This window comes from Triturus cristatus, chromosome 4_1, assembly GCF_964204655.1.
Source record: "Triturus cristatus chromosome 4_1, aTriCri1.1, whole genome shotgun sequence".
Taxonomy (NCBI): domain Eukaryota; kingdom Metazoa; phylum Chordata; class Amphibia; order Caudata; family Salamandridae; genus Triturus; species Triturus cristatus.
This window is the reverse complement of record NC_140585.1, coordinates 1,112,144,898-1,112,158,544: the sequence shown is the minus strand read 5'-3', so window position 1 is coordinate 1,112,158,544 and position 13,647 is coordinate 1,112,144,898. Positions and strand designations below refer to the sequence as shown.

The 13,647-nt window shown below is 42.9% G+C and overlaps 1 protein-coding gene across 3 annotated transcripts in view; it reads left to right on the top strand.

The window, feature by feature from the left end:
• Positions 1 to 13,647, top strand: part of BCAP29 (B cell receptor associated protein 29) — a 284,369-nt gene that overhangs the window by 61,575 nt on the left and 209,147 nt on the right. For all 3 annotated transcript variants that reach the window (XM_085654121.1, XM_085654119.1, XM_085654120.1), the window contains exon 3: positions 1,202 to 1,302. In XM_085654121.1, the coding sequence (XP_085510247.1) occupies positions 1,202 to 1,302 (101 nt within the window). The remainder of the gene's footprint in view (positions 1 to 1,201; positions 1,303 to 13,647) is intronic.

The window sequence follows — 13,647 nt, the reverse complement described above, 5'->3', positions numbered from 1 at the left end:
GCAATCAGGCAACCCGTTGACATTCCAGGATTGGACTCGGAGGTAATTGCCCTTATCAACTGCATACAACATGTTAACTATGTGGAGGAAAGGGGTCGTGGGGCCCTGGCCCCCTGAGAGTCTGATGTGGATCTGTGAGAGGATTGTGGTCTTTTTCTTGTGGTGTGTAGGGTCAAAAAGCATTTATGATGGCCAGATGTTAGAGTGCTGTGGACAATAAACGAAAATGATAACAAAGCGAAACACAAAGCTAAACAGTGGACAACGGTCCCGACCCTCCATTCCTTGCCACCCCCCATCCTATACTTCTGGAACAGAAGCATCTGTCGCCCTATGAACTAGAACTAACTGGCTAAACTAAAGCGCTTAGCTTAGGAGCTGCGTGGTGGACCCCATCTCTGATATCGGATGTGGTCGTAGCATCGGCAGAGTTCTCGGAGTTCTGTAGTTTGTTGGGATATGTATCCCGGGCCCCGGAGGGGGGAGGCCTTCCGGCTTTGTCTCAATGATCCCTGTTGGTTCATCAGATCACTGGGCTTCTGCAAAGATCGGAGTCCATGGTCGCCAGATCCAGAGTTCTGGTGGGGCTTGGCTCGGGGGACAGGTCACCTATGGATCCTTCCTGTTGCCGGAGCTCGGAGCCCGCCTGGCTGGTAGTGCCTTTAGGCACTCGAGTAGCTTAGCTGGGTGATCTAGATGCCTCTTTGCGGCCTCCATGGCCTCTACATGATTTTGTGCGCCTCCTGCGTTGTTTAGGAGACAGTGGTCCGGTAGTCTGGATGGCGCACTCGAGAGGCGGGACGGACCCTGAGGGGTCGTTCTTCATTCAGCCAGGCCCAAGCAGATTGTGGGGATTCATAGAATTGTGTTTTGTTTTGAAGACAACTCGGAGACGGGCTGGGAAAAGCAGTCTATTTTGGAGGCCAAGAGCGCACAGTTTCTGTTTGACATCTGTGTATGAGCGCTGTTGGGCCTGAACTTCCTTGGTGTAATCCGGAAAAATCCTGATGGTATGATAAAGGGATCATTTTAAAACTGAAAGGTGTTGATACCATGTTTTCTTCGCAAATTTGAAACTGTGGTATCAAGAGAATTCTTTGAAGGAACATAGCTCTGCCTTGCGTGTCATTGGTCTTTGACAAAATCTAATTTTTTGACAACTAATCTATTTTGATTGATGGACTTGTGCTGTGTTTTTCAGATGGCAAAAGATTTTTAAAATCAACTTGTGGAACAGAATTGCAGCTTACTGGAACAAGGCATTCCTTGCAATCATTATAATCCTGATTGTTCTGTTTCTTGGTAAGTAATTATCTGCATTGATTTAAAAATGTATTGCTGTTTACATTTTCAGTGTCTTACAATAGCAGGCAGGAAGGACCCTAAGTGGTGCAGAAGGTAATGTAGTCCACGTGGAAGCAGTGGAAGAAACTACAGATGATCCTGGCTAATGTTTACATGCCAAGCATTTATATTCTACCATTCTTTGAATCCTATCACAATTACTAAAGTAATTCAAAGAGAAGCACATGGCAGTGGGGTGATTTTAATATTGCCTTAGATGTCTGCTGGACCACTCTGAGACTGGTGAATAATAGGCACTGTGAACATTTTTGTAAATGTGAATATGGACTTTTCCGATTGTAGATGGGTCCCAATCAATGATGCCCATAAAAAAAAAAGATATCTAATCAGTTCGCAGGCTCAGTGCTAGAAACAGATATTAAGTAAACAGTGGTTCGTACCGTTCCAAGCGTTTACTTTACACTTGCGTTCTCAGAACTAATACTGTCTGGAAATACTGGTGTCTGAACTCGTCACTTGTTTTAGATGATTGTTCCTTGTGGCAAGAAAGAGAAGAGTTCTATTTTTTCATGCACAGGAATGAAGGATCAATCATCAATATGTTTGCTTTGTGGCACTCTTTGAAGGCATTATTTAGTCGTTTTTGTAATTAACTATTCAGCAAAAATAACCGAACCCTTTGAAGGTGTTTTTTTTTTTTTTCTTTTTTCAGTTGGATCCTGTGAAATGTTGAAATTCAAGTGTGTCTCTTGAAGACATTCGTAGTCTGGCCGTAGGTAGAATAACAGCAGAACTAAATTATCCACTAGATGTTAAAATGCATGGAGGTCTTCTTTACAAGACTTATATTTTTGGAACTAGACAATCAAAGCAGAAAACTTCTCGGTAAAAGGCATAAAAATAAGACGCCTTGGAAAATCCACACCCTATTTAAAACAGATCGTTCAACTATCTCGGAATTGAGCACACAATGAATTTGCCGTTCTATGGAAATTTGAATATAATGGAAAAGGTGGTTTCAAATGGAGAAGCAAATGATTTGTCCCTAATGTTCGGGGCTTGAATCTGTTTATAGGAAGTGCAAAATCCAAATCTTAGTCTAAAAATAGAGAACACATGGACGGATTACTTTTATGGGGAATGGTATCATTAGTTTGTTGATTCAGTTGCACTCTTTTTATAAAAACTATCTGATATTTTGGAATTGGGTATCCTACCTCCCAGTGTAAAATTTCCCTGTTTATCTTGATTCCAAAGCCAGCAATAGACATAACTGTGTATTCTAGTTTGATTACTTTCACTTTTGAATGTCATCCTAGAAGTGTTTGTGTCTGTGCTAAAAGAGGAAATGCTGAAAATAATTGATCATTCAGAAGTGGGGTTTGAGAAGAATCACTTTCTTTCTGGCAATATGAGTAAGTGACCTGGTAGACTTAAATGGGTAAAAGTACAGATGCCTGTTCTCGGAACTGTAGAAAAGGTTTTCTATCAAGTAGGACAGTTGTATTTGGAAATAATTTAGCAGAAATTAGATATTCAAAAAAGTTTTGAAAATAATATCTTATGATAATAATCTGCAGTATCTCTTTTTTTTTTTTTGTTAAATAATTTTTATTGAAGATAAAAGAACACAGAAATACAAATATAATATTTCGTTCAGATGAAGATATGGGTATACAGTTATACAATAATAATATCTGTAAACAAGTGAACTTAAGCTATGAGAACAGAAGATTACAAGAATTTGTAGTAACACTCTTAAAAAAAGACTAATAAATAGCACATAATCATTATAGGACTGAACTCTGAACTAAGAAATACAGTGTACCTGTGAAATATGGGAGGGTAAACTATATTTAGAGGATTTTATTATAGATTTGCAGTATTTCTAAACCTGAACTATCTTGTCACTCCTATCTAATCTTTTGAGTTCTTCAGTGAGTTGTCAGGTAATCAGATTAATTACAAGAAAATGTGAGTTCTGCCTATTACACTAAGCTGCTCTAAAGTGAATTGTAAAACAGATGTTATGATAAGCAAAATGTGGTTTTAAGCATTTAGGAGTTACAATTTTTAGAGACCTTCCATTGTTAATGTATTATAACATTATACTAATACTGAATTAGAATGAGTGTATTGCTTGAGGTGGGCCACAATTGTAATATTTCTTTCAAGTCTTCTTTCTTCCACTTTAGATTAAATATATTCCTTTAAATGGTGAAGTATTTAAGAATTTCTTATGTTGGTTGGCAAAGAATAAAGCAAATGTGTACCATCTTACATACTATTTAACGAAACCAAGAAGGGCATCCTAAACGTATGCACTATCAAGCTGCCTTCTTTCTACGGGAATTTCACTTATGGCTGAAAGCCAAATTCTGTTCGAATACAATTAGAAATAAAACATCATCTTGGAAACATTGGATAAAGAAGAGGAGTTCTGTTAGTAAAGGCATTTCGCTGTATGCTGAACGGTTGTGTTCCTACTCTAATCTGTGTGCACAGTGGCCTAAGCCTGTCCTTTAACTGAGGTGGGGTCCTGGACCTGTCCTGTGACCTGTAGCATACCATCATTGCACTTACAGACTACTGTCTCTCTCCTGGGTTAAATACTAAGAATGCTGGTGGCAGTATACAGTGTTTTTTAAATCCACAGTGACCAGACTTTTAAAATCTGTGGCAGGAGTGGAGGCCTACTGGCTCTTGTAAAGCAACACATGTTAGCACTAACGCAGATACTAGAGTTAATATCCCAAAAGCATGTTGTGCATGTATGTGCCCTGCATGGTGTATGTATTGTGTGTATGAATGGCCCAGAGTAATAGAGATCTGTGGAAACCATTTTGGATTCCCTGCTGACTATTGACACCCAGGCAAAATAGGCCATTTGGGTCAATCAATTCAATTCAAAAGTATCTTTATTCGGATATTAAAACATCCATAAAAGAACAAAGAATTTACACATTTCAAATACAATAATATAAACAATTCATCATAAAACATTAAGATAAAACATATCTGCAGGACCAATCCAAGATCACAATAGCAGAGTTGGGCCTAAGATTTATACTAAATTACAAATTCATAGTTTTTTTATAAAATGCAGTGAGCTGACATCTATACAGGTAGGGAATACCAGCCCTTTAACAATAATTAAAATGCAGGATCGTAGTTTACATAAGATCAATCAGAATTAAAATAGGCCGTAGCCTAATTAAAACAACTTCTTATAACATCCCTAATACTGTAAACATTACGAGTCAACAATTGTGAACACTCCACGAATTAACTCCTGTTCTGTATACAATGTAAGACTGTCATACGGGGGGCCTTTAATCCGAATGCCTCAACTACAGCATCCGGCATTCAAACTGACTTACGCCTCCCTTCTAGAATTCCTCAGTTTCACAGCTAATCTTAGAAAATTTACAGTACAGAACAATGTGAAGGGTTCCACAGACAGTTTTAAGTATAAAAGAGCTACTCTAACCTGGGTAAATTTATTCGCTCTTAGGATGGTTTTTAAAAAAAGAGCCCGCGGATATTCATAAAATGGGCAAAAAAATACAAAATGTAGGGTGTCCTGTGGAGATCCCAGATCGCAGCCACAGGAACCCTTTGTGCCAATATCTTTCGTATACCCCGCGGGAACTGCTAAAATGTGGTGTAAGAGATCCAGTCTAAATCTGGTCATTAAAAACCTATCGTTTCTATTATAGATCAGTGCCAGGTAGGGTTCGAGACCTACAACAGATTTAGTTAATATATGAGATCTCACTGACCCTTTCAGAATTTCGCTATCTTCCCGGGCACAGGCTATCCGCCTCATAAATTCTGCTTTTAACGTGACCTTTACCTGCTGTGTTAGGGCCATTGGTTCTTTAAAATATTTTGCAAAACCCAGCCACTCCAATTTATCCTGAACATATTTAAGCCATGGTATCTTTTGACCTTTATCCCTGTTAATACAGTCTGTTAATATTTCTCTACTTAGACTTGCTTCAGGGTTGGTCCATATTTTAATCCAACACAGTAATGGCTTAAAACTTAGTCTGTCAGAGATATACGGGATCCCTAACTCCTCGTGAATAATATGGGCCGGAGTGCTTTGCGGAACCTGCAAGATCCTCCTAAGAAACTTGTTTTCCTCTAGTTGTATAGTGGCCAAGTTTCTGAATCCCCAAACCTCACTCCCATACAGGATTTTGGAGCAACAAATTGAGTTATATAAATTCAATATTTCCAGCACTGACCACCTACCTAATCTCGTAGCACGACTCATGATTGAGCCCATTACGCTCACGTGCTGTTTGCATTTTTCAGTAATTAATGCGTTGAAATTGAGATGTTTATCGAAGGTGATCCCTAGATAATTGAAGACCTCAACCTTTTCTAGTTTGTGTCCCCCAATTTTAAAAGTAAAATTCTTGGCTGGTCTTTTTCCTGCTTCCATAATATAGGATTTTGTAAGGTTAGGGGATAAGTCTAAATTTGCCATGAACTCACAGAAGCCATCGATAAGAGATTGCAGACCCCTCCCTGTACGCGAGAGGAGTACTGCGTCATCCGCATACAATAAGACGGGAGTACTTCTATTTGCTATTCTAGGGCAATCAACTCCCAGTGTACTCAAAGCTTTGTCCAAACCATTTATATATAATGTAAAAAAAAAGGCGCCAGAATGCAGCCTTGTCTCACACCCCCTGTGCAAGAAAAGTGGTCTGTTAGATTCCCCTCATTGCTATACCGAACCTGGGCTGTAGTGTTCATATGCAATGATTTTAAGATAAATATCAAGCTCAGATCTACCCCTAGCAACTCTAAAATCTCCCATAATTTCCCTCGATTAACCCGGTCGAAGGCTGCTGTCAAATCCATAAATGCTAGAAAAACTGTACCTTCGCCAGCCACATGGGAGGGTAAACTATATTTAGAGGATTTTATTATAGATTTGCAGTATTTCTAAACCTGAACTATCTTGTCACTCCTATCTAATCTTTTGAGTTCTTCAGTGAGTTGTCAGGTAATCAGATTAATTACAAGAAAATGTGAGTTCTGCCTATTACACTAAGCTGCTCTAAAGTGAATTGTAAAACAGATGTTATGATAAGCAAAATGTGGTTTTAAGCATTTAGGAGTTACAATTTTTAGAGACCTTCCATTGTTAATGTATTATAACATTATACTAATACTGAATTAGAATGAGTGTATTGCTTGAGGTGGGCCACAATTGTAATATTTCTTTCAAGTCTTCTTTCTTCCACTTTAGATTAAATATATTCCTTTAAATGGTGAAGTATTTAAGAATTTCTTATGTTGGTTGGCAAAGAATAAAGCAAATGTGTACCATCTTACATACTATTTAACGAAACCAAGAAGGGCTTCCTAAACGTATGCACTATCAAGCTGCCTTCTTTCTACGGGAATTTCACTTATGGCTGAAAGCCAAATTCTGTTCGAATACAATTAGAAATAAAACATCATCTTGGAAACATTGGATAAAGAAGAGGAGTTCTGTTAGTAAAGGCATTTCGCTGTATGCTGAACAGTTGTGTTCCTACTCTAATCTGTGTGCACAGTGGCCTAAGCCTGTCCTTTAACTGAGGTGGGGTCCTGGACCTGTCCTGTGACCTGTAGCATACCATCATTGCACTTACAGACTACTGTCTCTCTCCTGGGTTAAATACTAAGAATGCTGGTGGCAGTATACAGTGTTTTTTAAATCCACAGTGACCAGACTTTTAAAATCTGTGGCAGGAGTGGAGGCCTACTGGCTCTTGTAAAGCAACACATGTTAGCACTAACGCAGATACTAGAGTTAATATCCCAAAAGCATGTTGTGCATGTATGTGCCCTGCATGGTGTATGTATTGTGTGTATGAATGGCCCAGAGTAATAGAGATCTGTGGAAACCATTTTGGATTCCCTGCTGACTATTGACACCCAGGCAAAATAGGCCATTTGGGTCAATCATTTTTAGCAGTTATTTGGACTGCCAAGGGTGCACTCTTAAAACTTAGCGCTGCATGTTTACCCTTGAATTCATCACACTTGGACGCACTTTTATTACCCTCCTTTTGACCCATTCCCCACACACCCTCATGCACCATCCGGCAATCCTCTAAAAAGATCACTGATAAAGTGACCCTTAGGGGGACCCGTAGGGAATTGCAGCGTCGGCCCTACGAGGAGCAATTGCCCGATGATGAAGCATGACACCCCTCGGGTGTGTGAGGGCAGCAGAGGATGTAGAATTATTCTCCCTCACATTTGGGTCTTCTATACCTAGGATTCCTTTTTCTTCTATTTCTTCTCTTTTCCACTTTTTCTTTTCATGTTTCACTGCACGGGTGACTTTTTGCACCCTAATGCATGGGTGACTTTATGCACCCTGGCATAGGAACTTTGTCCTCTTGCTGATTTAAATACAACAAGATAGTCCCATGTGGGGCCACAGAGAGCAACCCCATATCCCACCACACGCTGATCGAAAGACTCCACCACATCGGCATCCAAGGGGGCGTGCTCGGATGGATCACCTCCTTTCTCACCGGAAGAACCCAGAGGATCCACTTCTCACCTGTCACCTCTGTTACCAAGGAAGTCACCTGCGGTGTTCCCCAGGGCTCATCCCTCAGCCCCACGCTCTTCAACGCATATATGACCCCACTGGCCAACATCGTCAGATCCCATGCTCTCAACATTATTTTTTTATGCCGACGACACCCAACTCATCCTCACACTCACCAATAAACCCCCCCTCCCCAGAACCAACTTCCACAGATGCATGAAAAACATGTCCAACTGAATGAAAAATAACTGCCTGCAGCTGAACGCAGACAAGATAGAAGTACTGATCTTTGGCAACAGCACCAACACATGGAACGACTCCTGGTGGCCATCAGACCTAGGACCCGCACCTATTCTCTCGACCATGCCCGAAACCTCGGAATCATCATCATTGACAAGAAGCTCACCATTTCATCACAGATCAGCGCCGTCTCCTCCACCTGCTTCCTCACTCTGCGCGTGCTTCATAAGATCGTCAAGTGGCCCCTACACACCAGACGCACTGTGAGACAGGCCCTTATCAACAGCCCCCTGGACTATGGCAACGCCCTCTTCGTAGGAATCACCGCACACCTCCTACAGAGACTTCAGACCATACAGAAAGCCGCAGCCAGACTCGTCCTCTCCCTTCTCCGACGAACCCACATCTCACCCCACCTTGGGCAACTCCAATGGCTCCCTGTACAGAATAGATGCCAATTCAAGCTGCTGACCCAAGCGCACACAAGGCTCTACATAACCAAGTACCCACGTACGTTTACCACCACCTGAACTTCTTCCTACCGTTGAATACTAAGCTCCGCCTCCTTGTCACTTGCCCACATTCTCAGCATGTGGGCAAGTGAGGACGCAGAAGTAGAGGACGCTTCTTCTCCCGTATCACAGCAAAGACCTGGAACAACCTCCCCATATACTTCTGAGTAATCACCTCACTTCTGGGATTCAAAATGTGCCTCAAGACCTGGCTGTCCGAATAAGCCTCCAGGCCGTGCAAACGCTTTGATACCTATTGGGTGATTACCTGTGCTTTATAAATCCTGATTGATTCATTGATTGATTGACACTATGCCAATACACTCTATGCCAATGGCCTTTACTCTGTAACACCCAACTGTATGCCCCTGCACTCTGTCCATCCACTGTATGCCACTCTAATCTCTTCTGCACCACTGCGCTCTACACCACTTTACTCTACACCATTACACTCTATGCAATTGTAGTCTACTCAGCGCAACTTCACTCTACTCTTAAACAATCTACTCTACGCCACTCTACTCTTAACCACTGTACTGTAAGCCAATATACTCTACACAATTGCACTCTTTCGCTGCACTCTACGCCACTGTACTCTACTCTGCATCAATGTACCCTAGACCACTGCTCATGTCACACTGTACACCACTGCTCTCTGACACTCTACTCTGCAACACTGCACTCTAGGCCTCACTACTCCACTCTATGCCACAGAACTTTACAGCACTATACTCTACTCTGCACCACTCTATGCCACTGCGCTCTACGTCACTTCACTCTAAGCAACTCTACTCTGCGCCACTCCACACTACTCTACTCTGCACAACTGCACTGTACTATGCACTGTGCTAATCTGCGCCACTGCATAGTATTCCGCTGCATTGTACACGCTGAATTCAATGCCACAATACTCTGCAACACTCTACGCCAATGCACTCTACGCCAGTCCACTCTTCTCTATGCTACTCCTGTATATGCCACTCTTTACGACTCCACACTGTTACTCCAATACACAACACACTCTGCCACTCCACTCTACTCCAATCTTCTCCATTCCACTCTACACCACTCTCTGCCACTAACATTTAACCATGCCGAACAGCAGCCATGTTGCTGTATGATATGGCTAAAACACATTGGCAAAGCCAATAACTCTTGCATAGGCGAGACCTATTGGCTTTGCCAGTGCTTGTTTCAGAATGCTGTCTGTTTGGTTACGCTGTATCCCAGAGAATTACTGAAATCAACATATAACCAGGAGTAATGATTTATAATTATTTTTGGTACAGCTACGAAGGAGGATAGGAGTCTGATTATGGGTGGCTGTCTGCACATTGGCTACAATTATAAGTGGTGCAATACTTATCACACCCAAGAATTACAGAGTACAATAAAGTTTCAACCCTTTGTTGAATTTCGGCAGGTCAAATCATTTGGAGTTTAACACAAGGTGAAAAAAACCCAGCAATTACCAGGTGCATTAAGCACCAAAATCTGCCTGCAAGTCCCCAAAACGTCAGCATAGGTGATATTTCTAAACACGTTGGTGTCAGATTTTATTGGGTGGAATAATTCTTGCATCCCACAAGGACCAATCCTAATTAAGCCCTAGGGGTTCAGATTCATTTTGGTGGCGTTGAGAACAAGTCTTGTATGTGCAGCTTTGATGAAGCTCAGTGGAGTACAGTTTGTATTGGTTTTGTTTATGGAGGTTGACTTTGAATAATGGACTTCCGCCCCCACAGTCCGTACAAGACTCAGGCTAGACATCCTAGCGCTGCAATGTATTTTTGGTTTGTGGTAATCCAAGGCACGAAACTGAGAGTGAATGAGCGCAAGATCAGCATCGAAGCTTTTGAAAAAAGGGCACTGACGTTGTTGCGCCTGGGAGGGCACTTTATGACTTTGGAAACGTCATCAGGTATTGATGCAGACACAGTACTCCCTACTGGCATCAAAGGGCTATGAACTTTCTGTATCCAGCCTGACGCTTGGGATTATTCAACAGCTGAGGAATCTGCAAGTAGATGTATCCCTCTGAAAGTGGTTTATAAGCACCAGTGGGAACCGGTCCGAATGGCTGAATTGTCACTGATTGATACTGATCTTTGAGGTGCTTGTCTCAACTTCAGGTGCCATTTATTGTGCTATTCTCAGAGTACTGACATTTTGCAGTGACTTTTTGAACGTTGGCAGTTGGTACTTCGAACAAAGCTGAATAAATATCAGTTTTTAATACTGCTGCATATTATCATAAAATGCATTAATAATTGAAGAAAATGCATTGCAATAGAATTAGAATCTAGCACAATGTATGTGTTGGAGAGCTGGATTTAGTATTTTTCTGTGCAAATTAAGTACAAGAAGGTTGTGTATTGGAAATTGAAACAAATGGAACAATGAACAAATCTTTTATGTTGTTAACCATCAGTGAGTTGTATGCTTAAACCATGTTTCTCCCCGCTTTATCCTGAATGAATCTTAAAGAACAAATGGAAACAAATTAATTAAGCTAATAAGATAATAGTTGAACAAGTTACTTACCTTCGGTAACGATGTATCTGTAAGATACATATATTAGTTATAGATTCCTTACCTTAGAATTACTCCCAGGTGTCAGACTGGATCTGGATAACTTTTAGCAGTACCCCTGCAAGTCGGTAGGTGGCGCCGGTCGACTTTGCCTTCGTCATTGGCGTTGTGATCGCCAGGATGACGTTGCAGTATCTACGTAGACGCTGCCCCTGTGCGCTGACGTCAGTTCTTTTATACGTCATTCCACACCAGAAGCGCAGAGCCATGCAAGTCACTGACCACTGGTTCAAAACTAGGGCCCTGAAAGGGGAGTACCTTACTCAAGAAGTCAGTTCGTAGGACGGGTGAGGCAGTAAGGAATCTATACCTAATATATGTCTCTTACAGATATATTGTTACCGAAGGTAAGTAACATGTTTCTCTGAAAGAGACTATTAGTTATAGATTCCTTACCATAGAATAGATACCCCAGCAATACCAACCCCAGAGGTGGGTCTGCGAACCAAGTTCACACCAGAAAGTCCTGGAGAACTGAATGGCCAAAGAAGTCTTCTCTCCGGACTTGACTATCTAGACAGTAATGTTTAATGAACGTTTGCAGAGATGCCCATGTGGCTGCCTGGCAGATGTCACTGAGGGGGACTCCACGTCCCAAGGCAGTAGTGGCTGCCGTCGCCCTGGAGGAATAGGCGCGCAGTCCTACCGAAGGCTCCATTTTCACCAAGGAATAACAGATTTTAATGTGAAGGACGACCCATCGAGAGATGGTCTGTTTTTGCACGACCCGACCTTTCTTGGCACCCACGTAGCCAACAAGGAGTTGATCGTCCACCAGGAATTTTTTTGTGCGAGCCAGATAAAATGATAACGCATGTTTTGGACCCAGACAGTGGAGTCTCTCCTCCTTGGAAGGGTGCAGGGCGGGAAGAACGTGGGTAAAGTGATGGTCTGTCCTATGTGGAAAGAGGTAATCACTTTGGGAAGAAACGGAGGTCTAGTTCGAAGGACAACCTTGTCCAGATGGAGAGCAAGGAAAGGAGGTTTAGAAGATATTCCCTGAAGCTCACTCACCCTGCAGAAGATAGACCCTGAAGCTCACTCACCCTGCAAGCAGAGGTGATCGCAACCAGAAAAGCAGTTTTTAAAGTCAAGAGTCTGAGAGGACAATTATGTAGTGACTCGAAAGGAGAATACATACGATAAGTCATGACAAGATTTAAGTCCCACTGGGGCATTACGAAAGTAATAGGAGGAAAAAGGTGAGTAATGCCCTTAAGAAACCTATTTACAATAGGAGACTTGAAAAGAGAAGGCTGATCAGGAAGGCGAAGAAAGGCCGAAATGGCCGAAAGATAGCCATTAAGAGTGCACAAAGCACAGCCCTGCTGGGCCAAAGAAAGACTGAAGAGGAGAACCTCTGAAAGAGGGGCTGAACGGGGATCCCCAGCCTTTGCTGTGCACCATGCCACTGATTTGTTCCATCTACAGGAGTATACCGTTTTGGTGGAGGGACGCCTGGCTGCCAAGATAACGTTACAGACTTCGGGAGGAAGGTTGAAAGCGGTCTACTGTCGCTGCTCAATCTCCACGCAAGGAGGTGGAGGCCCGACAGGTTCGGGTGGAGGACAGGCCCCTGCTGCTGCAACAGAAGACTCTTCCGAAGAGGCAGTCTGATCGGAATATCGATGGCCATGTTCAAGAGCTTGGGATACCAGACTCTTTGTGCCCAACCAGGAGCCACAAGAATGACTTGGGCCCGGTCGCGCTTGATCTTCTTCAGCACTCTGGGCAGAAGTGGTATAAGTGGAAAGGCGTATAGAAGACCGCAATTCCACTTGTGCCGAAAAGCGACGCAGAGTGAGTGCCGAATTGGAAATTCCAGCACGCCGAACTGCTGACATTGCGCGTTCTCTTCGGTGACGAACAGATCTAACCAAGGCTCTCCCCACTGCCTGCTGAAAGAGACCTTGTACCACCTCCGAGTTAAGACGCTATTCGTGATCCATTATGCACCGTTCCGCAGAGTTTGTCCGCCCTGGTATTCAGAGAACCTGCCAGGTGTTGAACCACCAGGGACATGCCCTGATGTTCCAGCCACGTTGAAAGGCGAAGAGTCTCCTGACATAGGGCCCATGACCCCACCCTGTTTGTTGCAGTACCACATGGCAGTGGTGTCTGTGAACACCTGCACCACCCTTCCTCTGACAGAAGGAAGGAATGCCTTCCGTGCAAGACTAATCGCCTGGAGCTCCAGAAGGTTGATGTGGAGCCTGAACTCCGCTGGAGACCAGAGGCTTCTGATCTCTGCCTCTTCCTTGTGGCCACCCCATCCAAAGAGTGATGCATCTGTCACCACCGTGAACTCTGGTTGCGGAAGGGAGAGGGATCTGCCATTGACCCAATCCTGGTTCGTCAGCCACCACTGCAGTTGGTGTGCAGTGCCCTCCGAGATCTGGATGGAATCGGAAAGATTCCCATGATGCT